The 26178-nt window shown below is 46.3% G+C and overlaps 2 protein-coding genes across 7 annotated transcripts in view; one reads left to right on the top strand and one right to left on the bottom strand.

Moving 5' to 3' along the window:
* The window catches only part of Tp53bp1 (tumor protein p53 binding protein 1), a 72698-nt gene extending 54208 nt beyond the window's left edge, over positions 1–18490 (top strand). For all 5 annotated transcript variants that reach the window (XM_005381381.2, XM_005381380.2, XM_005381379.2 and 2 more), the window contains 11 exons: positions 1520–1672; positions 6398–6669; positions 7251–7400; positions 7646–8073; positions 10403–10594; positions 10992–11207; positions 13107–13322; positions 15976–16070; positions 16763–16962; positions 17639–17784; positions 18142–18490. In XM_005381381.2, coding sequence (XP_005381438.1) covers positions 1520–1672; positions 6398–6669; positions 7251–7400; positions 7646–8073; positions 10403–10594; positions 10992–11207; positions 13107–13322; positions 15976–16070; positions 16763–16962; positions 17639–17784; positions 18142–18329 — 2256 coding nt within the window. In that variant the 3' untranslated portion in view covers positions 18330–18490. The remainder of the gene's footprint in view (positions 1–1519; positions 1673–6397; positions 6670–7250; positions 7401–7645; positions 8074–10402; positions 10595–10991; positions 11208–13106; positions 13323–15975; positions 16071–16762; positions 16963–17638; positions 17785–18141) is intronic.
* Positions 18491–18590: 100 nt separating this feature from the next.
* The window catches only part of Tubgcp4 (tubulin, gamma complex associated protein 4), a 28941-nt gene continuing 21353 nt past the window's right edge, over positions 18591–26178 (bottom strand). For both annotated transcript variants that reach the window (XM_005381387.2, XM_005381385.2), the window contains exons 12-18: positions 26071–26178; positions 25484–25622; positions 23539–23716; positions 22781–22915; positions 21327–21443; positions 20576–20715; positions 18591–19986 (exon numbers count right to left, since the gene is read on the bottom strand). In XM_005381387.2, the coding sequence (XP_005381444.1) occupies positions 19974–19986; positions 20576–20715; positions 21327–21443; positions 22781–22915; positions 23539–23716; positions 25484–25622; positions 26071–26178 (830 nt within the window). In that variant the 3' untranslated portion in view covers positions 18591–19973. The remainder of the gene's footprint in view (positions 19987–20575; positions 20716–21326; positions 21444–22780; positions 22916–23538; positions 23717–25483; positions 25623–26070) is intronic.

The raw sequence follows: 26178 nt of genomic DNA, 5'->3' as shown, positions 1-26178 counted from the left end.
TCCTGCCTCAGCCTCCTGAGTATGGGCATTACAGGCATGCGCCACCACACCCAGCTGGGAAAGTATGATTTTTATTTTCATGTTTCCTTCCATTAATAATGATAGGATCATAAAGTTATGTAATTTTATAGAGACTTTGCAGAAGATTGAAGAGAGTCAACATGGATTTCTTTTTCTCTGTGTCCCTTTTCTTTGTCTTGTCAGATACGGTTAAGGGACTCTGTTGGAGTGGGCCTTTGCGTGGCTGTCATAAGGTGAATAATAGGGCGGCTTCGTGGCCATGCTTCTGGGATGTGTAAAGCAGAAACTGCTTAGCTCTTGTGCTGCAGGGAGCAGCTGCTGGTGTAGCGGGAAGTAGGCAGGCTGTGCACACGTAGACAGGCAGGCTGGGTCCCGTGGTTCTTTTTTGTTTGTTTGTTTTTCTTCCGGTACTAGGAATCGAACTCATGACCTTGCGCTTGCTGGGCAGGTGCTGTGCTGCTGAGCTAAATCCCATGGTTCTGATGGGAGGCGCCCCGTGACTGAAGGATGGCAGGCCTGTGTTCTAACCCCTCCCTGACCAGAGTTGCATATGTAGGACCCAGACAGGACGGAGCTCATCTCTAGCACATTTTCCTTTTAAGTTTCATTTTGAGATAGGAATTCACTCAGTTGCCTAGGCTGGCCTCAAACTGTGACCTTCCTTGGCTTCCTGAGTAGCCAGGATTACAGGGATGTGCTACTGTGGCTGGCTAAAATGTAAGAGCTTACAAGTTCTTCAGGAGGCCTCTTTTTTTTTCCCCCTGGTTTTTTGAGACAGGGTCTTGATATGTAGTTCAGGCTGGCCTTGAACTTACTATGTAGCCCAGGCTAGCCTGGAACTTGCAGCAGTTCTCCTGTCTCAGCTTCCTGAGGGCTGGGATTACAGGTGTGCACCACCCTGCCTGGCCCTGATTACTCTTTGTGGTAGAACTAGACAGAAAGTCTTAATTTTCTAATGTTTTCTGTTCCTTTATACTGGTTTAACTCTTCAGCCGTAATCTTCATGTTCTTTGGAACAGATTAAATATTTCATACTTCATGTCAGGAGAAACATCTGCACTCTGTTGCTTGTATGAACTGTGGTTCTCACTTACTGCAGGAAGGGTAGATTGCACTGAGATTTGCAGACATGTCTTTCTAGTTTTATGTAAAGGGCTGAAAAATGAACTGCTGAAGTTACTTACTACTTGACAAACCATCATCAACCTTAAGGTCACTATCTAAAAGAGAGCTTAGCTTTCTAAAGTCACCTAAACTTCCCTACACGTAAGTTAGGCGCTGAAATCTCATTTTGGGTGGTACTGGGTCCTTTCAACTCGGCTTCTGCTGACAGGTTCCGCCCAGCCTCTGGCTGTGGAATTGGTTCATTCTTAGTCTTAGGGGAATAGAAGTCAGAGTGGAAGGGAAAGTTCATCACACTGCACAGTGCTCGTGAAGAAGCTGAGTTGTGATTCTGTCAGTTTGTGGTGAGACCTTGTGCTCTGCATGTCTGTCACAGGGAGAAGAAGAGTTTGATATGCCCCAGCCTCCACCCGGCCACGTCTTGCATCGCCACATGAGAACAATCCGCGAAGTGCGCACCCTCGTCACCCGTGTCATCACAGACGTATACTACGTGGACGGAACGGAAGTGGAGAGGAAAGTCACTGAGGTAACACTCCGGGTCTGTGTGAGGTGTCTTTCTGTGGGAGAGTCGCCTCGGCTTTCTGCCTCTCACCTGCTTTCCTGTTCTGCTAGCTATGAACACTTTGTTCCCTTACTTTTTTTTTCAGGAAAAGATGTAAGAACTGGGTTAGAAAAGAGCAGTTCTGTATTCTGTTTTCCCCCCGCCATGGGCTTGCTGTTTGACCTTTGGTCAGTCGTCTTGTGTTCATTTTCTGCAGAGAACAGATTGGTGAATCTCTGGAAATCTCTCGTATATACAATTTTTATATATGTTATGTCCGTAGACATGGAAATGATGTGTGGAGCTCTCTGTTAGGTGCACGTTTTCTCTTTGCTTCTCTGGTGTATCTTCACGTCTGCACATGGTGTTCTTCCTGACCTCTGCCCACGGGGGGAGGACCTGTTGGTAAGAGCTGACCTTTGTTTTTTCAGTGGGATCTGTCACGGGCTCATTTCCAATGTCAGCGTCTTATTGGCATTTATTGACTATTGTTAATAGCATTGTATGCTGATGTCGTTTTATTTTCTGGAATTGAAGAGCTGGGATCTTTGCTGTACATGTGTTAGGATCTGGGACCTTTTTACTCACTGAGAAGAGGCACAGCTGTTGTCTTCTTTTTTTTTTTCCATCTCCTTGACCCAGTTTTGTGAAATTCTGCCATGGAAGAGGTTGTGCTCAGGAAGAATTAAACTCTGATTGATAGTTATATTAAGTGGAACCTATTATTTCTGTTTAATGAGGGACCTTCTGGCTTTCACATTAGATAATATTTGATGTTTGAGAAATTTTCTTTTTTCTTCATTATATATCAAATCTTGGAAATATTTTTTTAAAGTAATTGATTTGTCTTCACTTTTTAATGTTTCAAAAGCATTTTTGTTGGGGAATTTTTTTCATGTTATTATAATTTTGGAAACTTTAGGGACTTTATTGCAAAAGAATTTTCCTTCATTAAAAAATTTTGTAACTGTTGTAGTCCACATTGTACTCTGTGGCAGGTATAATATATTGAATATTAAACATATCACTTCATATAATACTTGATATGGTGGCTTCTAAAGTATTTTTCTGCTGAGTGTGGTGGTGCATGCCAGTAATCCCAGCACTTGGGAGGCTGAGGCAGGAGGATTGCCACGAATTCAATGCTAACCTGTGCTATATAGTGAGTTCAAAGCTAGCCTGAACTACATAGCAAGATCCTGTCTCAAAAACCCAAATAAATAAATACATTTACTTCTTTAAAAAAATAAAGTATATTTCTGGAAATAGCAGTCCTTTTAAATAGTTGTCTGTGGGTGGGGGTTAGAGTTCCATAGTCATGAGTAATTTTGCGGTTAAATTGTGCTAACACCGTTACCACCATGGAAATTCAGATATTATCACATTAAAGGTTCTGTGAAATCCTCTAGTAAATATTCATGTTTTATTATTTAACCTGGCACTTACCAAACGTAACTTGACTATTGCACATTGGTTAAAGTAATGTCTGTCATATGCCTGTACACCAGACTTCGCCTTTTACAGTGTTGAGGACCAAGCCCTGGGCCTTGCACATGGTAGGCAAGTTCTGTACCACTGAGCCGCCCCCAGCCCTATAGATTATACTTTGGGAAACACTACCATCATTAAATAAAATAATAGAGACTGTTTATAGCACTTACTATGTACCAGGAATTATTAGACGAACTTTAGTGAATTAAGTTCACAATGGTGCTACGAGGTAGACAGCGTCATTAGTCTCAGTTTGCTGATGAGGAAACAAGAGGCATAGCAAGGTGAAATAATTTGCCTAAAGTTAAACAGTCAGTAAACAGAGATGAGAATTGAACTCACTGGAAGGGAATTTCGATGAAGTCTTTTTGAGAGTGAAGATAACATTGGAGTGGGACACTTAGAGGTCTTTAGTACTGTGAGATAAGGGAAGGAGCTTGGGAGCAGAGGCTCCTCTAGGCCCAGAGCACACAGAAGCAGCCTGGTGCAGGCAGCGTGTTCAGAAGTGTGCCGGCTGTAGAGGGGGATGGGTGGGGCCAGAAGACTCAGGGAAGTACCCGGAAGTACAAAGCTATCCATGTTCCGAGGAGAAGAAACAGCAATAAAGAACAGCTTCTTCCCTTATCTCTTGTAACCCTTGTTTCTTTTAAAGCTTGTATTTATCTGTTTGCCTGCAGTTTCTTCAGTTTTTTTTTTTATGTTGCCAGCCCTGTGGCAGACTCCGGGGCTACAGAAATAGAGGCCTGCAGGTGACAGGCACCAAGCCCAGGCCACCCTCGTTGCTGTAGTGGAGGTGCGGCAGGGCGTGCTGGGCCAGGTGGTGGGCAGCAGGGCTGTCAGCCTCACGGGTGTGGGGCTGAGGGCTGCGGCAGGAGGGTGTTGCAGCCTGAAAGAATAGAACAGTGACAGCTCGGTTATCAGCGCAGTCACGAGAAGGCGCAGGGTCAGGAATGGGGAGAGAGGGTGCTGTCAAGGTTGGTAATGGCCGGGAGCGTAAAGGGCTTTGTGTACAGAAGAAAAAAGGTTGGATGATTTTGATCTTTTGCATGATGGGAAACTTTGCAGAATTTTGGGGAAAGGGAGCTACTGTGAGAGAGAAGGTAAGACACTGGTTTGAGAGAGAAGTTCCTACATTTATTTAGTAAAAATTTATTGAGGGGCTCATTTCTCTCCGCAGTACTGGGAATGGAGCCCAGGGCCTCTGCACTGAGTTACATCTCCAGTCCTTTTTTGAGTCTTACAAGAGCTTTATTAACTTATCCAGGCTGGGCTTGAATTTGTGATCCTCCTGCTTCACCCTCCCAGAGTACTGGGGTTACAGGCCTGTGCTGCCAGGTCCAGCTGAGGGCCTCATTGTGAAAGGTACTAAGCTAGATTTTGGGAATGGATCTGGAGAAAAAAGATGGTCAGGATCTTTGTCTTCATGTCGCCCATGGAGGAAGCACAGGAACACGAGTAAACAAACACATTGAAAAGACCACACCAGGCTGACTTAGGGCCTGGGCCTTGCTGGTGCTAACAGTAGCAGCCGTGGCTCCTGGACTGTTGCACGGGGGCGGGAGGCTGGCTCTCGCCCTTTGGGTCTGCTTTCCCACTGAAACGCAGCCTCAGGACCCTACCCATGGCTGTGTTGTAGAGGAAGTTGACTGCAAGTCTGGAAGCAGGAGGCCTGCCGCAGTCACGTGACCCTGCCACTTGTGCGCACTTAGATCCAGTCAGAGCTGCTCACTGGATGATAAGGTGATTGGAGAGTGGCACATTTATGACGGACACTCTGGAGGGGTACAGTAGTGACCCTGGAATTGTGGCTGGAGTCATGTAGAGGCAAATCTTGTTGGTAATTAGCTCAAGAGATTTCGAAGTTGCCAAATGAATCGCCTCATATCAGCCACTGGCAGTGCTGGTAGAAGCGGGGTGGGGACAGCAGTGAGGGTCTGAACCTCAGGTTAAGTTCTTCAGGCATGAGAGTGATTCGGGGTGTTAGTGGGTAACGAGCACAGTTTAAGAGAATAGTGGTTTGGTAGCAGCAGGAGGGGAGACCGACACACTCTGTCCATGGCAGACTCTCGTGGGGACTTGGTTGAAAGAAATCAGTGTTCCCTAAAGAGAGCTTCTGGGGTTGGGAAATGCACTGGGGATCTAGGGTTCTTTGAAGACAAATAGGGACAGCATCGTTTATTTTGGGTTGTGTTGCAGTTTCAGCTGTTTGCTGGTTGGCTCTAAAATTTTCCCCACTAAGCCCAGGGGTTAGCCTCTGACAGCTTCTTTTTGTTTTTTTGAGACAGGATCACGCTATATAGTTCAGGCTGGTCCCGAACTCATTTTGTAGCCCAGGCGGGCCTTGAATTCACAGCAGTTGTCCTGCCTCAGCCTCCCAACTGCTGGGATTAAAGGCGTGCGCCACTGCACCTGGCTCCTACAGCTTCTTAAATCCGAGCTCTAGGCAGCCATGACGACCTATCAAAGTGGGGCATGTGAGAGGAAGCCAGTTTGACATATTATGTCTATATATGCTGAAAACTCTCATACTTTATTACCTTTCTGGTCTTCATTTTCCCAAGTAGCAATACCACTTTTAGTCTGTTTTTGCCCGTGATTTTCTGTTTTCTTGACTTATTGAAAGGTAATATAAAGTCACCAATTGGAAAACACGTTGTGCTGCCTGCCTGCTGTTAATGAAGTACTCAGGAGGCTCCTAAAAGCACTCATTTTCCCTTTCAGTCTACCTGCCTCCTTACCCTGCTTCTCTTCACCAGGGTGTCTTCTGGGTTCGGGGCCTTGCTGACAGCCAAAGGTTGTTAAGTTGACCTGGGAAAAGAGAATTTAACCTAGCTTGGTATGGAGGTTTCCCTCTTCTCAATCTTTTACTACCTTTACTTTTTACTGAGATATCATATATCCCCAGTAGAATGAATAGATCTTCAGTGTTCAGGTTAGTGGATTTTGACATTGCTTATCTTCGGTTTTTTGAGATTGGGCTCAATTCACTCTGGCCTCAAACTTGCAGTCTGCCTGCCTCAGCTTCCCAAGTATCTGGGATTGCAGGGCTTTTGCACTTCTGTGTAACACCTATTCAAAGTAGGAACATTTCCATTATTCTAGAAAGTTTCCATCTTTCTGAGTTGAAATTGTCTTGTCATCTGTAGAATTTTCCTACCGTCACTGTAACATTATGTTAACGTGATCTCTTTTAGCTTCTTTTTCCATTTCTTCCCGCAGGAGACCGAAGAGCCAATTGTAGAGTGCCAGGAGTGTGAGACTGAAGTGTCCCCCTCGCAGACGGGGGGTTCCTCAGGTGATCTGGGGGATATCAGCTCCTTCTCTTCGAAGGCATCCAGCTTGCATCGCACATCGAGCGGGACAAGTCTCTCAGCCTTGCACAGCAGTGGCAGCTCAGGGAGAGGAGCGGGACCACTGAAGGGGAAAACCCCTGGGACAGAACCGACAGATTTTGCTTTACCCAGCTCCCGCGGAGGCCCAGGAAAACTGAGGTGCAGACATGGCTCCAGAGAGAGCCACAGTAGGGGCAGGGTTGCTGAGATTTTAATATCACAAAAAAAGGGGAGTGATGGGAAACCCTTTCCTGTCCAGGATAAAGCAGCCTCGCTTTCTCGTTTGTTCCCCTCCCGGTTAGGGTCGGTATGGGAGGAGTCCTGTGGGAAGTAGATGTGTTGTCAAAGGAGCCCCTGAAAAACTGTTAAAAAAAAAAGGTGAGGGGACTTGGGGAATGCAGGGCACATGCTCCTACCACCCCACTGTTCTGCTATGTGTACATGTTTTTGTCGGGCAGACAGGAAGTTTGGGGTGATGGCCCCAACCTGATGTATCTCCTAGCTTTTTTTAGCTACCTCAGAAGTTGAACTAGAGGGCAGAAATGAGTGTGCTATGTTTGAGGGCAGCGATAGGAAACTTCGTCAGGCGCCAATAGTCTTTCATACAGGAAGATGTCCTTACTATCCCATACTGCTGCCCTGTGGGCCTAGCGCATGTAGCCTGGCATGTGGTCTGAGGGTCCTGGGCAGAAAGAATGCAGTAGCAGGGACTGTCAGACTGACCTGTCTTTATTCTCTAGTCCTAGAAAAGGGATCAGTCAGACAGGAGCACCAGCGTGTGAGGAGGACGGTGATGCAGGCCTTGGTGCCCGACAGGGAGGGAAGGCTCCAGTCACACCTCGCGGGCGCGGGCGAAGGGGCCGTCCGCCCTCTCGGACCACTGGAACCAGGTACCCGGCTTGTGTGAGAAATGTGCAGCCTATGACTTGTTCATAAAATAAATGGTGATTACGTGGGTGTCAGGAGGCAGAAGACGGTCCCATACTGACTGGGGACCAGGCAGAGGTCAAAGGAAGGCCTGTGATGGGGATAACAGAGCTGGCTAAAGAGACACGTGGCCAAAAGAGTGGGAAAATGGAGGTGTGTGCTTCTGTCTTCTTAGTCTTGTTGCTTTCTGTTTCTTACCTCTCTTTAGAGAAACAGTTGTACCTGGCCCGCTGGGCATAGAAGACATTTCACCCAGCATGTCGCCAGATGACAAATCCTTCACCCGAATTTTGCCCCGCGTACCCGACACTGCTAGAAGAGATGTGGGTGCTGGTGCTTTGCGACGTAGCGACTCTCCAGAGATACCTTTCCAGGCTGCTGCTGGCTCCTCGGATGGCTTAGATTCCTCTTCTCCAGGGAACAGCTTTGTAGGGCTCCGCGTTGTAGCCAAATGGTCATCCAATGGCTATTTTTACTCTGGAAAAATCACGCGAGATGTCGGAGCTGGGAAATACAAATTGCTTTTTGACGATGGGTATGAGTGTGACGTGTTGGGCAAAGACATTCTCCTGTGCGACCCTATCCCGCTGGACACTGAAGTGACTGCGCTGTCAGAGGATGAATATTTCAGTGCAGGTAATAAAAGAAGCAGTCCCAAGAGTCCTGTGTCCTGGGGCTGTTAACACTGCTCCCTGTGATTACCAAGACATCCTTCCACTCGCTGCTTTTTTGGTCTGAAGTCAGAGATTCCGTTTCTGCAACATTGGTTACTCTTGCTGCTGGCTTTTCTGTTTGATTCATGATTTCGAATAAACTTTTTATTTTGGAATAACATTAGACTTGTAGACTATTTGCAGTGTGCACAGTGCCGCCAGTACAGAGAGTTCCTGTGTATGTCTCACCTCATTTTCCCTGTTCTTAGTATCTTAATTTAGCATGGTACGTTTGTCAAAACTAAGAAACCAATTTTAATTCCTTAGGATTAACTCCAGACATGATTTGGATTTCACTGGATTTTCCTTTTTCTGTTCCAGGTTCTCATCCACACCCCATTTAGTCGTGATGTTTTGGTCTTGCTTGAGTTTTGGCAATTTTTTTTTTTTTTTCATGACTTTGACAGTTATTTTCTTAACTTGACATCTTTGAGAAATACTGGTCAGACAGCTATAGAACGTTCCTCAGTTTGGGTTGGTTGAATGTTTTCTTGCTGGCCTGGAGTTACGGTTTTTCAAAAGAACACAGAGGTGCCGTGCCTTTCCCGTGTCACGTGGGGGCTGAGGAGGCTGCTGGCGTCTGCAGCGTGTCACCGGTGCTCGCCGGTCAAGGTGGTGGTCTCCCTGTTTCTCCATTTGAAATGTTACTGTTTTTCCTTACACATTCTGTTCTCTCTCACTGACTTTTTAACTTACTGTGTGCTTTGCGGGCCACAGGAGTGTGGCGGGTCCAGAGGTCCTGTGGAGTAGGCAGAGGTGGTTAGTGCTGTTTGCATGTCTGACAGCCACTTACTTTTTGGTTGGAGGAACAGTGCTTCCCTTACTTGGAATTGGTGAGGGCTTTTGAGTGTTTTATTGTTCTGTGTGCTAGTTCTTTGACTATAATATACTTGCCTTTCCATGAATGAATTTGAAAATATCTACTTGGTGTTGATTTTGATATTTGTCCTCCTTCCTGGGGATTTTTTGAAAGTAGATTTTGGGGTACTGGGGACAAGCGTGTGTTTCTGTTGCCGTTTTGAGGCGGCTGTGTGGACTGCCCCGAGGAGTCGCTGTCTGTGTAAACTGTCTGGATAACACCATCAGCTTTGGGTGGCATCCATAGGAGCAGCACAAGCAGTGGGTTTTTTTATGACCTGGGGTTTATAGTTTGTACGCAATGCGTTAGTTTTTCTTTTAAGGATAGAGCCACTCTTAGAGGTCCACATGGGGCCCTTTGAGCCAGACAGTTCGGTATCCCAGGGTAGGGATTCTGTGTTCTCCTCCCTGAGGTTGTCTACTAACATCAGCGCCGTAATCTTTCTAGTTTTAGTAGCTCTTAATTAGTGTTTTGTGACCGTGGGTTTCTTGTCCTTTTGCGATGGTCATTGTGGTGTAGTGTGGTGATCGAGATGAAAACTAGAGATGAACACGTGAGGGGAAAGAGATGACTGTGTGACAGCAAAGAACAGCTCCTGCTTTCTCCTCTGTTCTTTCCTTGGTAAGGTATCTTGGTGTGTTTTAGTTCTTCATTCAGGCAGAGGCACGTAGGTGAGATGAATGAAAGAAGGTGAATAGTACGCCTGTTGCAGGTATTGTGTGCATACTGTAAATTCTTCACTGATTAGTACAGGAAAATAAAAAGTTTCTTTCACAGTCTTCACACAGTCATTTGGCAAACTGAGGCTGAGGCGGAGGCCTGCTTAACTCTAGCCCAGTGTCCTTTCAGGCCTCACAGTGTTTCTGGAACGTAAAGGCCTTCTCTTTGGGTTCTGAGTCAGAGTGCGAGTAGGGACACAGATAATAGAAAGGGTAGATAAGCTAAAGAACAGGATCTTTGTGTTCCCCTTTTTTGCTCTAGATCTCTATTCTTATTTCCTCACCCAACAAACAACCATATACATGTTCTATTAGAATGAATGTCATTTTTCACTACCACTTAATTGAAGTCTTATGCTTAGCATCCAGCGAACCCCTGCCACGTCACTCCAGGGGAACCGCTTGCAATACCGTCTGTAAGGCTGGCCTCAGGAAGCTTTAAGTTATTGTATAATTAAATACTGCCTCCTGTTGGGGAACCTTTCTTGTCCCAACCCCGGAGTAGTAGCTGTGTGTGTCCTGAGTGTTACCTTTTGGGACTGACACCCTAGATTCTGTTACATTCTAATTTGTAGCCCACCAATGGATCTCTGAACTCCCTGACTCTGGTCTGTCTCCAGAGTGGGTGCTACACAGCCTAAAACAACAGCAGGCTTTTATGTTTTTATTCCCAGGAGTGGTGAAAGGACATAGGAAGGAGTCCGGGGAGCTGTACTACAGCATTGAAAAAGAAGGCCAAAGGAAGTGGTATAAGCGAATGGCTGTCATCCTGTCTTTGGAACAAGGAAACAGACTGAGAGAGCAGTATGGGCTTGGTCCGTACGAGGCAGTGACGCCGCTCACAAAGGCGGCAGACATAAGCTTAGGTAAGACCTTGCCATGTGAGTGGTGCCAGTGACCCCCTCTACATTTGAGGGAAGTTTGTAGAGCAACCGGTGACTTTTCCCTATCTCTCACTCCTCCATGTGGCTCATCAGAGAGAGAACTGTCACTTTGTAGACGACTGCCTTACCTGTTTGCTTCCTAGGACCAGATAGGAAGTCTTTAGGGGTTTTCTGGTCTCCCCAGTTCTATAGGGTACCAAACACATCTCAGTTATGGCAAAGATTGGAACAGGAAATACTGCTTTAAAAAGAGACTTTCTGCCCCTCTGGGAGAAGGGAGGAAAGTACCCGTGGTTTCTAGATCAGACTCTGCCCTGCGCTTTGGAGTTCAGGGCCTCCAGCCCCCTGATTTGACACACTTTGACTTATCGTACTGTAGACAACTTGGTGGAAGGTAAGCGGAAACGGCGCAGTAACATCAGCTCCCCAGCCACTCCTACTGCCTCCAGCAGCAGCAGCACAACCCCTACCCGGAAGGTCACGGAAAGTCCTCGGGCCTCCATGGGAGTCCCGTCAGGCAAAAGGAAACTTAACACTTCAGACGAGGACCGGTCCCCTGCCAAGCGAGGCCGGAAGTCTGCCACTGTGAAGCCCGGTGAGTGCTTCCTTTCATGGCTTTCTCCCTCAGACCATGGCAGAATGACGGGTCGGCTGTTGGGAAAATGGAGCCTAATACATGACAACAGCTCCTCTGTCGTGGCTGTAGAGTTGGGGGCTCATAAGCCATAGATAGCACCCAGTTTACCATAACCCCTGCCCCCTTGTCCTCTGAGCAGCGTCCAGTGGGGTTAGACAGACTATGACTTGTTCACACTCACTAACTGCTGTGTAGGTTGTAGGAGGGAAGGGCGGGCTGAATTTCCAGAAGAATCAAAACAGGTACAATGTGTCTTGCCTGCCCCATCTCAGTTTCCTAGAAACTTTGCGCTTCTCTCTCTGATGTCCAGGCTTTCTCATGAAAGGTGGTGCTCTAGCCGCCTGTGCTTCTCCTCGCTGTCCTCCAGGCAACCGCTTTCCCGTTGCTCACATCCGGTGTTCGGAGGCAGCCCGTTGGTTATGGAGGCTCTACCATGACCCAGACCCAGCTGCTCTGGGTTCTGGAGATGGAGGCAAAGTCCTCGCCTTCTGCCCCCTGCTGACATGCTGCTGTGACTAGGATCTAGCGCCAGAGTCCTTTTGTTTCCAGTGTGCGTGATGTCAGTCTGACAGCTGCAGTGTTTTGCTGCATTTAAAGACATCTTTACTGCATATTTACAGCGTGAGGCATGGAACCTGATTGCTGCATACATATTATTTCATGTGTGATCTCTTGACATATAGCTGCTAGATTTTGTTTTCCAGTGGAGGAATCTGAGGCACAGAAATGTTGTTTAACTTTCCCAAGGTAACAAACTAAGTCAGGATTCAAACTCAGACAGTCTTGACTTGGAATCCAGCTGTGTGTGCATGACCATCACTCTGCCTCTGAGACTGTTCTTTTGCCGCTGGTTTTGTTGTAGGGAGGCATGCATGACCTGGCTGTCATCTTAGCCTCCTAGCGAGCCCATGATTCAGCTCCTCCGGGTCAGGTACCGTTTTCTTCTCAAGGACTCACTGGGGCACTTCTAGCGTGGGTTTTCTGGGAGTCCTGGACTGGCTGGGTCACTTAGCTACTCAGGTGTTGGAACGTGGGCAGCAGAGGCAAGGTATTGTGGTGTCGTTTCCACGTAAAAGCACTTGGTTACTGAGTACTCTGCATCACTGCTCTGAAGATCAAAGCTGAGGTGGGGAATCTTCCTTTTACAATTCTTGGTAATGAATGTTTTGTTGGCTGGGGGGCGGCTATAATTTTGTTTTTGTTTTTTTTTTATTTATTTATTTATTTATTTATTTTTGGTTTTTCTCCGGTACCGGGAACCGAACTCACGACCTTGCGCTTGCCAGGCAGGCGCTTTTGCCGCTGAGCTAAATCCCCAGCCCCTTTGTTTTTGTTTTTTAAAGACTGCTTCAAAATACCACTTATCCAGGGCTGGGGATTTAGCTCAGTGGCAAAGTGCCTGCCTGGCAAGCGCAAGGTTGTGAGTTCGGTTCCCAGTACCAGAGAAAAACCAAAAAAAAAAAAAAAATACCACTTATCCTTGGGGGAACCCAAGCACTGGGCAGCATGAGTGGCCTGAAGATTTCCAAACACTTTTTACTCTTTAACTGTTTATCTCTTACTTCAGATGGCCTGGAAAGTTTTAGAAGTATTGGGTTTGGCTACGGAAAGTAATACTAGTTGTTTTTCATTTATGGAAATACACTGTATATTGTTAGGACTATAAATTGTAAATTTCTCTTCATTTTAACTCAGTTCTAGGTTGTTGGCCATTTCCAGTGATTGGCCATGGTAATGGTCTTTGGGTCATAGCTCAGAAAAGCTCATCAGGGCATGGCTTGTGCACCCATCAGGTGCCAGGGCCTTTTCCAGAGAGTGGTCTGTGTTGTTCTGGTAACCGTGTTTTGTCTGTCTCAGGTGCAGTCGGGGCAGGAGAAACTGTGAACCCCTGTGAGAGCGGAGACAACATAGCTGAACCCTCTGTCCTGGAAGAGCAGAGGGGGCCTCTGCCACTCAACAAGACCTTGTTTCTGGGTTATGCCTTTCTCCTCACCATGGCCACAACAAGTGACAAGTTGGCCAGCCGCTCCAAACTACCAGATCTCCCTACAGGAAGTAGTGAGGAAGAGGAAGGTAAGGTCCTAGGAAGCCCGCGGAGCTGACACGTGTACTTGCTTCCTTTCCACTCACTTTGGGCTGTTGGTCCCCTGGAGAAGGGGCACCTGGGATCTTAGTCAAGGAAGTGAAAATTAGTTTCACTTCCTGGTTTATAGACTTCTTTCCCAGAATTCCTTAATGATCGGTACCTCAAAATAATCCTAGTGGGCAGATGGGAAAAGGATTTTTTGTCATCCATCTTATGTACCTTTTTGTCTGCAATAATGGTGGAGTTGAGGTTTAGAACCCACAGCTCATTTTACCTTCTTACAGCCATCAAAGTCACCCAGGTTTCTGAATGTCCTGCTGCTGTCCCCATTTGTGTTTCAGAAGTAACTGTCATAGGGGAAGCTCACATGGAGGCTGAGCTTCGTTCTCTTGAAGTGGGAATGTAAGACTGGGAATGTGGGGTGTAGGGTGCCCAGTACCACATAGTAGTTTGGGAAATTAACTTCTAGGCTGTTTTAACTCTTGAACCTCTCATCAGCGTTAAGCTAAATCTATATATTTGCATTTCTTTGTTGTCTGTTACTTTGTGTCTTGAGTGAGAGCTGATGTGAGGAGGGCAAAATTGAGTTCATTGGTCTGAAAAACACGTGATCTAGGTGAGAATAAGCAGACACTGAGTGTCAGTAATACCCAGATACATCTGTGGCCGTATGTCAAGGCCACAGGGCCAGAGGGGATGCTGCGGACTCCACAAGCAGGAGTGCTGACTGATGCTGTGTTGTGCAAGAGGGAGTTGAAATTTGGGAGTGTGGTTGTCATAAAATAACACCACTGATGATCTGTGCTGCCATTTTAGGGGTGTGGCCAGCTGTTTCCTAATTAGCCAGAACCTCTCCCCACAGCAGCCCTGTAGAGATGTGCCTAAAGACATGGGCAGAGTGGTCAGGGAGTTGCAGTGAAGGTCGATGCTGTGCGGAAGGTGCAGGGGAAGATGATGTGAGTGGAGATGCTGTGGCTCCGGGGAGTGAGCTGCAGAAGCGGGTGAAGTACATGTGGGATGTCACCTGTTCTGTGAGCAAAGCCTAATTTGTCAACAGAATTCAAACGGGTATAGGGGGAGATAAACAGTGTATGTGAGGAGTTCCCTTGGGAAGGGTTGACTTTGATCATAAATATGTGGGACGTCCCTTGAGGATTCTTTGTAGAAATATGTAATGCTGTTGAAACAAATACTGGCGCCTTTGCTTTCTTTTTGCTTTCATAATGTCTGACAAACCGCTAGCCTTCCCGAAGGAAGCACTTCACAGCACAGCTCTCTAGATGCTGTATTGGTACAGCTTTATCAAAAAGCTCTGTGGTATGAGACGGGGGCTGAAAAATCTGTGTGCCTGTGTGAGACCTAATAAACTCTCCTCACAAAAATTAAATGAGGAATTTGGACAAAATTTTTTAAAGGATCTCCCAGGTTTTTGGTAGAAAGTGTGCTTATATGAAATGTGTGCGCTGTATGTCAGTCCCAGCAGCACCAGGGTTGGTAGTTTTGGTATGAGAATGCTTAAGGGCATTTCCATCTCGAGGCTGAAGACATCAGTACTAAAACAACCCTCTGCTGATTTCCTTTTTAAGAAACTGTATGGTAGATGTTACAGATAGACGGGAATTCTTAGGTGCGAGTTTATACTGGAAGATGGTAAGTAGTTAAGTCCACCTTAGGAGACATTATTTATTAATGCATTTAGGAGTATGACAGGGAGAGAGGGCACTGAAGGGTGAGCATCTCTGGAGGGGGCGGGCTGAACCAGCTTCCCCATAGGGCCCGGCATCGAGCTTTATGTGCTGGGTTGGGCTTTTTATTTTTGATAAAATTTTAGTTAATTAGAGCTTAATTCCCCAGAATGCCTCATTAAAATCTCTAATGAATTTTCTTTTTAATGTGTTACTTATATATGAGATGAACAGATGACAAAATAAGCTCAAATTAGATATTTAGTCAAGAGAAGCAGTGTCTAGTTGCTAGGGTCATTACAGCTTCAGCTTCATCTCATACCTTCTCCTTCACCCTCAAGACCAGAACAGTCATGGTGTTCCGTGTTGTGTGGTCTTCCAGGATCATCAACGGTAGATGGTTTTCCATGAAAGTTTGAAGCATGATTCATCTTTACTTAGTTATGTTTTTAAAAATGCTACTTTGTGCTTTCTGGTTTATCAAAGTTTTAGTGTACAATGGGTACAGAAAGGCTTGAGTGGGAATTTGAAGGCTTATTATATACAAAAGGTGATCATCAGTCGATGTTCATCTCCAGAGAAGGCAGAAGTAGAACAGGGTTTAGTTTGCAGCAGGAAAGATTTAGGGTGGACACAGCAGAGCTTCCTGATGGTCCAGGTTATGTCCCTGAGAAGTGGTTGTATTCTCCTGGCTAAGACTTCCGTGCAACCATTGGTGTTGTCAGGTCTAGGACCTGCGTTCACCCTCCTCTTCCCATCCTTCCTCGTGTCCCTTCGTGTGGCCTCACGGCAGATTTCTGTCTGAGCTGTGGGGAGACCCTTGACCTGTCGGGGACACACTGCTCAGGAGATGGGTAGGGAGTAGGAAAGGGGGCAGTAAGATGTAGTTGCACAGCAGAGGATCCCAACTCAGTAATTTTTATCTTGGTTATATTTTTTGTGTTTTTTAATACAGAATTTTTAGAAATTCCTCCTTTCAACAAGCAGTACACAGAGTCCCAGCTTCGAGCAGGAGCTGGCTATATCCTTGAAGATTTCAATGAAGCCCAGGTGAGGCATTTTTTCGTGTAGATACCTTGAGGGGTGATATTAAAAGCCTCGTTTCTGCACCGAGAACTTTGAAAGTTTGGATAAAGTAGCTAGAGGCTTTAGGAGCCCAGGAGTGGTCAGAAAGTTGTTGCACGAAATAATTTTTTATCGTGTACAAGATGTTGAAACTATAGGTTAGCTAATGGCTATGGTTCTGCTGCTGGGACATAAGCAGATTGAAATTTATGTTAAGTAGGAATTCCTGGGCCAGTGATGTAGCTCAGTGGTGCAGTGTCTGCCTGGTAAGCTTGAGGTCCTGAGTTTGATTCCCAGTATCAGGAAAAAAAAAAAAAGTTCCTATTAGTGTTAGTGTTGCAGATTCTTAGCCTGAAAGGCAGAGTACATGGCTTTGCTTGTCCATTGAGGCCTGAGGCCCTCAGAAAGCTACAAGCGAGTCGGACAAAATGTCTAGGGGAGTAGCAGCGAACATATAGCATGCGTGCCATAGCAGGGTGTTTATATCACTGAAAGCTCTAGAAGGTTCCCCGTCACTGGTCTCAGGAAAGTCTGAGGCTTTCCTGAGTCAGAAAAACAGCCTAGGGCACAAGGACAGACTGAACTCACATTGAGTTGGTACAGATACGGTTCTCTATAGTTTTACTAGGGCTGCTATTCATGAACTTTCCAGACATCCCCAGACCCTTTCTTTCTAGTGCAACACAGCCTACCAGTGTCTCCTAATTGCTGATCAGCACTGTCGAACCCGGAAGTACTTCCTGTGCCTTGCCAGTGGGATTCCTTGTGTGTCTCATGTCTGGGTCCATGACAGCTGCCATGCTAACCAGCTCCAAAACTACCGTAATTATCTGTTGCCAGCTGGGTACAGCCTTGAGGAGCAAAGAATTCTGGATTGGTGAGTATTTAGGAGTCTATCTAGAGCTCAACAGATACAGTAGAAAGTGAGCTTTTGGAAGGAGATGCTAAGTGAGAATACATGTTTAGAAACTGCAGTGTCTGTAGGATAAAAATCACAGAATTTGAAATGATTTCAGAATCAGGTGGGTTTTTTTTTTTTTTTTTTTGTCTTTTTGAGACAGGGTCTCACTGTGTAGTTTAGGCTGGCCTCGAACTCAGTGATCCTTCTGCCCCAGCCTCCTGAGTGCTGGGATTACAGGCCTGCGTGTGCCACCATGCCCAGCTAGTTATTTTATCCCAAAATTTCCATTTTAAGGAAGGATTTTGTGAAAATGTGCAAGGATTTATATGTAGATCAAGTATTCCCAACCTTTAAGTATGGGAAGCTAAGTTTCAAGCAAGCATTTAAAAAGACAAAACAAAGCTCAGGAACATGATTTGGTTAATTCTCAGCCCCTGGACAAACACGGAAATCAGAATAATAGATCAGAAGGCAGGGATCCCAGAAACTACACCTCGCTCACAAAAAGAGAAGGAGGGTGGCGGCCCTGAAAACGAGGCTTCCCAAGCACTCTGATGCGCGATACCCTTTACAGAGGACTGTGTGCTGGGTGTATCTGTTACTCTCAGGTCCTTTCCAATTCCAAAGGGCTGTGTCTCTGACTTCTTCCCAGGCAACCCCGTGAAAACCCTTTCCACAATCTGAAGGTCCTCCTGGTGTCGGATCAGCAACAGAACTTCCTGGAGCTCTGGTCTGAGATCCTCATGACTGGAGGCGCAGCCTCTGTGAAGCAGCACCACTCAAGTGCCCATAACAAAGGTACCTGTGCAGTGAGTGTGCTTTGTCATCGTCCCATGACCTTCCTGTAGCTCTCATGGGTCAGTCCGGATGGGTGGACCTTGCCTATATTTCTAAGACTTCCACCTGTCGGAGGTGAGTAGACATAAGTGAAACAGGCCTTACTGGTTTCCAGGGGTGTATTTAAGCTTTTCTATGAGGTCCCCATGTAATGACCACCTTTTTGCTTTCAGTTTTGCTAGTAAGCAGCTTCACGCTTGACATAGTGGGGTTTCAGTGTGGGCCAAGAGGCAGAGGCTGGCTAGCAGGCACTGCTGTATCTTTAATGGAGGCTGAATTAAGTGTCCTTTCCTCACTCCCTTTCCCTGCTCCCTGCAGATATTGCTCTAGGGGTGTTTGACGTGGTGGTGACAGACCCTTCGTGCCCAGCCTCCGTGCTGAAGTGTGCTGAAGCATTGCAGCTGCCTGTGGTGTCACAGGAGTGGGTGATCCAGTGCCTCATTGTTGGGGAGAGAATTGGATTCAAGCAGCATCCAAAATACAAACACGATTATGTTTCTCACTAAAGATACTTGGTCTTTCTGGTTTTATTCCCTGCTATTGTGGAGATTGTGTTTTAACCAGGTTTTAAATGTGTCTTGTGTGTGGATTCTTTGCATGGATCTTGTATATAGTTTTATTTGCTGGACTTTTATGATAAAATAAATGTTGAATCTCTTTGGTTGTAGTAACTGGGATTTCTTCATATCTTTCTTTGAGCTTGATCTCAGTGAATAAGACATGTAGGACTTTGAGATTCTCAATAGACTTGTTCATTTTAGGACAGCTTACCAAGGAAAATAAAAACTTGGCAGTGAACTTCACGCTTTGGCATCATTGGTAAAAAGTTATCCAGGCTCTCTAAAATGCTGTTGTTCCAAAAACTGGATTTCAAAGTAGGCGAGGGACCAGACTGTTACTCCAAAAGTTGAGTGGAACAGCTGTCAGTTTCCTTTTAAAAAGATGTCACTTCTCTTTAGAGCTGAGTTCACTCTGGACAGCTGACCCGTGGGTTCTCCCACGCTCAGGTGAAAGGGAAAGGGACCAGCTGCTATCAGTGGACAGTGACTTTGCTGGGTTAAAGGAACGCTGAAAGCTCCAGTCAGAGATCCACTATTGCTGCTACTGTCAACTGCCAGAGCTCTTCCTTGCCTGCCCCGAGCATCGTCCCTCTTAATATCCTGTCCTTCTCTAGAGGTCAACAAATGTTTTCTATAAAGAGCCAAACAGTACATACTTTAGGTTTCCTGGGTCAGCTGGTCTGACTGCAACCACAGACAGTTCTGGGTAGACACAGTGTGGCTGTGTTTCAGTAAAACTCTGTGTACAGAAAACACACAGCAGGCAGTGGTCTGCCAAGCCCTGCTCCAGTGGCAGCAGCGGAAGGGCTTGTCTTCAGTTGACAGTTGTAGGGAGGGACTAAGGGTTTCACAGTGTGTGCTAGAAGATGAAGACCAGGTTCAGTGACTACAAACTGAGGCCAGAACTTTCATTTTTTTCTCCAGTTTGGAGGGGGTTCAGTGAATGTTTATTTTGTCTACACTGATAAGAACATTAATGATTTTTTTCTTTGGGGGAAATGCTTTATATTCTCAATAGCTAAAGATGCCCTTTTACTTGTGTGAAAGAACTGGGACTTACTGACCAAATTCTTCAGGGTCACAGTTTTGAAGATCCTTAAGGGTAGGAGACTTTTAATCATCCATTTCTGAAGGAGGAAATTTTTACTTGGTGGTGACACCCAGCAGTTAACTGTTTATAATTTTTCACATATCATCCACAAAATATTTAACCTTCTGTTGACTGCTGTATCTCCCCGTCTTGAATACTACCAGGGCATAGGGTAAATGTTTAATAAAACTACTGCTATAAATGAGTATGTCCAGCAGATGTTTCAGGGTGAAGAAGCAAGTTCTTGCATGGTCAGAGACAGTGGACACCACAGGTCCTCCTTGGCTGGCAAGTTAAGAATCTCCCCTGGGTAGGGCAGTCACCTTCCACATGGGAGTGACCGCAAGGGTTTATACCTTTGGGTTGCTTCCAGGAGAAAGGGCAGAGCCTTCTCATCAGGCTGCAGACGTTTGGTGAGTGGCTAAGTGTTTTGAATCTTCTGTTATAAACTTGGGAACTGGTAGAATTGACTGTCTATGAGGTTATGGAAGCAGAAATTTTCACATCCCAAAACTACAAAAGAAAAAAAGAGCCTCATTAAATACCATGCTTTCCAAGACTGTCTTTAAAGAAACACAAATCATCATCTAGATAAGTCACCTTAACCCTCACATAGAGTTTCTGTGACTCCTGCTAAAATCACATGGAAAAAATGTGCTTGGGGACCTTTCAGAAGGGAGGGGAATAACACACACCTCTGAGAAGCGAGCACTGCATCGAGAATCGAGATGTTTTACAAGTTTTGAGTCAGAAGGGGTGGAGCTCTCCTTCAGACACGGAAGCTGGGGACCCCAGTGCCTGCGGCTGCACCAGCTAATTTGTGTTAGACCTGTGACTAAAAGCCATAGTGCCGCCTAGCACAATACATGACCTAGCACAAAACATGAAACCCTTCTGTCAGTGGTTTTAGTATTTTACTTTGATGTTTTTATTGGAAATAACCTCCATTAAAATTACTACAGATGATCAGACTCATTCCTGTACTCTGAGCCTTGTGTATAAGATGAGGGTGTTTGGATGACTAAATCACCTTCGTGCTCTGCAGTCCCACATTCAAAAGCCATACACGCAGTCTGTTCCGAGTTCCCAGTGTTCTCCCTACCTGCCCAGTGTCCCACCGGCCTGGGTATAGTATTTATTATAATCTAGTCGTAACAGGAGCTGGGCCAAATCTGAGTTGATCTGATGATTCCGAACACTGGAGAGAATCTTGAACAGGAGTGAAGACTGGCGGCTAAAGCCCTGTGGAGAGAAGGACTCGGGCTGTCATCTCTGTAACTTCCCAGTTCCCCTGGGGAGTGCAGGGCAGAGGAGTCCCTAAGAACAGCCTTGTTCACAATTCCCCAGAGCTACCTGGCCTTCCCACAATCTCCTTCTGTCAGCTCCTGTAATGACTTCTTACTACCAGCTCTTTAGACTGCATGGCTTTCTATGAAACAATTTTCTCATTAGTAGGAATTTAGCAGCTGGTTTCCTATGAATCTATTCTGTCATGTACTGGGGGGGCGGGGCTCGTTTGTATTATAGAGAGATGATATTACGACCTCAGTGAGAGTTTAGTTCAAGGAAGAGGTAGGATGAGGGACAGTGAGCACAAAGCCAAGGCGCACTGATAGCTGAACAAACTACCCTACTGAGGGTGAAACTATTTTCGAACACTGAGGTAGCAGCACATGAAGCACCTACTTCAAAATCAACTCGTACTGACATTTTAATCTCTGTATCACGTTATTTTTGTGTGTGTATGTCAGGGAAATGCTTTACTGACTCAGGAGGGGTCAGGAACCCTCAGGACCAAAACTGCCTCTACCCCGTGGATAGAGCTGTGTGCTTCCTTCGTCAGGTGTGCTCACCTTCACGAGAATGCTCAGCTGGGCCGCTCCACGCTCATCCAGTGGGCCCAGGTTCTGACTGACCAGCGAACAAAAACTGTGACAGAGATCTAGGATTTCATTCAGGCAATGAAACACCTGCCCAGGAAAGAGGGTAGGCATTAGAAAAAGAAGGAAGACCCATCTGTGGTGAAGGAAAGCTGCAAGAAAGTCTGTTAGCTGACCTCCCACACCTGACCTCACACTGCTACCCACAAGGCCTGCTGGCCCTGCAGACGCAACACACGTGAATGCGTTCTCAGTCTCCTCTCCTCGCGTTAAGCAGTTGCAATCACCTGCACCAGAGTGTGTTCCTGCCTCTGAGCTGTGTGTTGTCCTCATGTCCGGAACACTTCTCTTTGATACCAGTGCAAGCCCTGCTGTCTGGGGAGTGTTCATCCCACGCTGTAGCTGTAGTGAGCCCCCAGGTCTCTGTGCTGTAATCTTGGCATTGTGTAGGCCACCTGTGCTATCAGTGATTTCTGTATAAATATGTGTCTTGTTTCTCCAACTAGATTGTGAGCTCCTTAAGGGCAGAGCCATGATTTATACCTCTTTGTATCCCCAGTGCCTTGCATTCAGTAAGCACTCAATAAATATTTAATGAAGATGACCTGTTCTGTATATTCTGCTTTTCCTCATGGGTGCACTCATGCCGGGCAAGGACAGGTCTACCTATCACAGTAGTTGTGGCAGTTTCAATTCACAGAACTCTTCTGAGTGGCATCTCTGTAACTCATTCACCAATGTGGCCAAAGTAACAGCCCGAATGCCAGAACACAGATGGGTGTGGCACCTCTGCTGCGGTACACCGCGCAGTTAGCCAGCTTACACCAGAGATAATAACAAAGGTCATTTCGGTCTTCCTGCTTTTAATCCTGGATCAGCAGCCAGCCTGTGAGCAGTGAGAAACAGGGTGCCTGCTGTTGGAATTGGGGGATCTAATTCGGGTGCTGTGGGTCCCAGATGGTTCCACCGCGCTGTGAAAGTTGAGAATGACTGCCATGAGGGAGGCAGGCGTGTGTATTTACAGACACGCGGACACAGACACATGTTACTCTAGTGCTCCATGCAACAACTCAAAAAACTGGTTGATCCTGGGCCTACAGATCCCAAAGAAAATGAACTCTGCTTTTCTTTGGTTTTTCTGTAATGTCAGATTTCTGAATTTTTCTAAATCCTTCTATCTGAAGGTTAAATGCATAATTCTTTTATCTATTGCTGTTTCCTCTACAATACAAAAGGTGCAGAAATTCAGAAACATTTCAATTCCCTTTTAACGTTTCTTTTTAGTTTTGCTTTGTAAGTTGTTAAATATGTTTAAAAAATAGAACTGAAAAAGAACTTAATGAGAGTTTCCTGTCCTACCAATCCAAGTGCCAAAGGGAACAGTGAATGCTGGAACCAGTCTAGGGAACCAGACCGGCCCTACTTACAGGCTTCAGCAAGATAAAGGACTGGGCCAGCAAGTTGCTTAGGAAGTGGTCGTGAGCCAGTCGGATGCTTTCAAAGTCGCGGGTAGAATTGATCTGATGAAGCAGCTGTGAGAACTGAGACTCCAGCACATCTACCTGATAGTGACAAAAGTTAAGTTCAGCACCATCATATTCTAAGCACTGTTCTACCCTATTAGGTGCCTGATAGGATAGAACTGAAATTCCTTGCTGCTGCTGGTCTTCCTTATAGCCAAGCCACTTTCAGGTTCACCAAAGACCACAGCCATGGGGGCTGGGGTTTAGCTCAGCAGCACCGTGCCTGTGTGGCAAGCGCAAGGTCGTGAGTTCGATTCCCAGTACCAGAAACAAAAACAAAAACAAAAAGAAAGACCACAGCCATGCAAGACATTGTATGTGTAATCATCTTGACCACCTTCATTGTCTTGGGGACCCCTCTTCTCTGCCCCAACCTAATCCCCACTCATGCCCCATCCCTCTGCTTGCTGACTGAGTTAGTCCTACAAGATTCCACAAGTTCTAGCAAACACTGAGGAACAAGTCAACAATGAACGCTGCACTGCTGAGGAAGACCCTAACTCCTATTCCCATCTGTACAGTTCCACTTCCTCTAAAATGCCCATGAGAAGCAGGTATAACCCCTGAATTTTCTCAAACGTGAGCACTTAACCTAAATACAGAGCTATCGGCCCTCTTTACTACCACTCACCACCACTTAGACCTCATCCCCCAGCATGCACCTGGAGATAGTACTGGAGATTATCCACCAAGAATGCCATGTGATTTCGAAGGCGCCACTTGACTGCGTCAGTCTGATTAGACTTGAGGTGCTTGCGCTGCATCTGCAGGGCCCAGCAGTGCTGCAGTTCAGCCTGGACCCGGCGCACACTCAGCAAGTACTTGAAAACAACATTGTACCTAGGACAGGACATGAGGCTAGTCAGGAGACAACTTCACAACAGACACTAAGACTGTTTGCCACCCACCTCCCCCTAATAAACAGGGAAGAAGAATGGCTAGAGCTGTGGACACATCCACTGTGGCTCATGTGCAGTGAGCTATATAGCAGTCAAAATGAATGAACCAGCTACACAAGAGTAACTCTTAGCAATATAATTCAAATGAAAAGTGGTAACGTGGAAAAAGATCGCATTTAAATGTCTTAAAAGAGCTAAAGGGGATGTAGCTCAGTGGCATTATGTGCCTGCCTGGCAAGCACAAGGTCCTGAGTTCGATTCCTGGTACCAAAAAAAAAAAAGAGCTAAAGGCAAAAAGAAAAACCTTTTGGGGAATATATATAGATGTTATAAAACTATAGAACAGTAAAGAAAATGAAGAATTTATAATATTAGCTGCCTTGGGCTGGGAGGCAGGGAAACAGGACTGGGAAGAACACATAAACATGAACATTATCAGTGACTTATAATGTTAAGGGTGTGATAAGGGATTTGTAGCCACACTGGAACTGCCCCTGTGAACTGTGTAGCGGCCAGGTGAAGTGGGGGTTTACTCTTAAGCTTCTAGCACTCATGGCGGAGGGAGAGCTGCAGCGTGATGCTGGTGGCTACGGAAGCTGGAAAATGAGACTGTGGGAGTTCTTTACAGTCTGTGTTTCTGTTTATATTTAGAACTTTCTGTAATACAAAGCTAAAAATACTTCCAGATCCAAGGGTTAAGAGCATGTCAAGCAAGGAGATGTGGCCCGTGGCCTATGGCCCTGCAAGCTCTGGCACGTGGGTGCTCCCCGGATGAGATCTGTACAGCCTGCGGGGCTGAGCCAGCCCCATCTCTCCAGTGTGTGCCCAGGCTGCCCCAGCACAGCGCTGGGAAGCATGGTGAGCACCGACAGAGGCTGGAAGGTCAGGGGGCCTTCTGATTGTTTCTCTCTTCCCATGCCCCTAGCCTCACTCTAGCTTCTCTGCGGACTTCCTGCAAAGGACGTTCTCCCATCTCCTTTTCCTGGAGCTCTGCTTCCCTTCTGGTTTGGGGACATCAGGTCCTGATCAGTAAAACAGTGTGCGCAGGCTCTTGTAAAGAACATTGTTAGTCCCATGCCATGGTGGTCTAGCTCCTTTATGCCATCCCTGCAACGTGGCTGTCCCTGTTGCTTCCCTGCAGAGGAAAGGGGTGATCTCCCCAGTCTTTTTTTTTTTTGCTACCAGGAACTGAACTCATGATCTTGTGCTTGCCAGGCAGGTGCTGTGCTGCTGAGCTATATCCGTGGCCAATTTCCCCAGTCTTTTTGGCAAACATTCAGGCTGCAGGACTTCCCTAAGGAAACCATCATCATCATTAACAACAGTAAGCCATCATCACCAATATCAAATTTGTCTGGTCTGGTGGAATTATTAAGGGCCAGACTCTCAAAGTGGTATCTGAGACCTCATTTGCCAAAGGTAACTAACTGGCAGCTGACAAACCGCTTGTTACTTGGCAAATTATTTTAAAAACTATGTTTTAAATGCTTATAATCCTCCCATTCATTCCAGCACCCACTAGGCCACATCTGCAGCCTCACATATTAGTGTGATGTGCTGGCCCCTAAAGACACGCATATGCCATTCTCTGATTTACAGATAGTTAAAACTTAGTTGGCTCCCTGGCTCCCACTAATTCTATTCCTGTGACTTTTTCCCTTGGAAGTAAGGTAGGTAATGTTTACTGGTGAGACACTGGGATACTCACTTCTCCAGGACAGCTGGGGTAAAGAGAATGTGCAGAGGCCACTGTACTTTGTAGGAAAGGCCCAGGGCTGCCCAGCCGGATGCAGGGGCTTCCCGGGGGGAAGTTTCCCTAGAAGGCCCTTCTCTTGCCTGAATGCCATCTAGGATCAAGAAGAGGATTAAGGAATGACAATTTGGCTAATCCAGAATCAGACTCAACAAGGTGAGCAACCTTCGTGAAATGAGCTTGCTAGAGTCTGTGATATCAGCGTAAAAGGGACTCAAAGGCAGCAGGCAAGGAGGCTCACTGTGAGGCTCTCTTGCAAGGGCTTCAGAGATTCTTCTTCAGCACTGAAGCTGGAGGTTGGAGAAAACAGGGGCCATTCCAGTAGCATGCCCACGGTCTCCACAAAAACCCTGGCCTGGGCACGTCACCGAATTTCTCTAGGTTTCCAAGCTTCCCTTTTTCCTGTACACAATTAGAGGACTGGACTGGACACTTTCTATAGTCTAAAATGATAATTACCTGATGTCCGTGGAGGTAAGGAGAAGTAGAGATGGGAAAAGCAACGCAACCAGAGGAGCAGAAAGGTACAGAGAAAGGCAAACCTTTGTGCTCCTTCCCATGAAACTCGATGGTCAAGTGCAACAGAGGGAGAAGGTTGTCATCATCCAGCAATACCTTGTGAGCTGACTGCTGAAACGCCACGTTCACAT

This window comes from Chinchilla lanigera, unplaced genomic scaffold (assembly GCF_000276665.1).
Source record: "Chinchilla lanigera isolate Chin_1 unplaced genomic scaffold, ChiLan1.0 scaffold00015, whole genome shotgun sequence".
NCBI classification, from domain to species: domain Eukaryota; kingdom Metazoa; phylum Chordata; class Mammalia; order Rodentia; family Chinchillidae; genus Chinchilla; species Chinchilla lanigera.
This window is presented reverse-complemented; position numbering and strand designations above follow the sequence as displayed.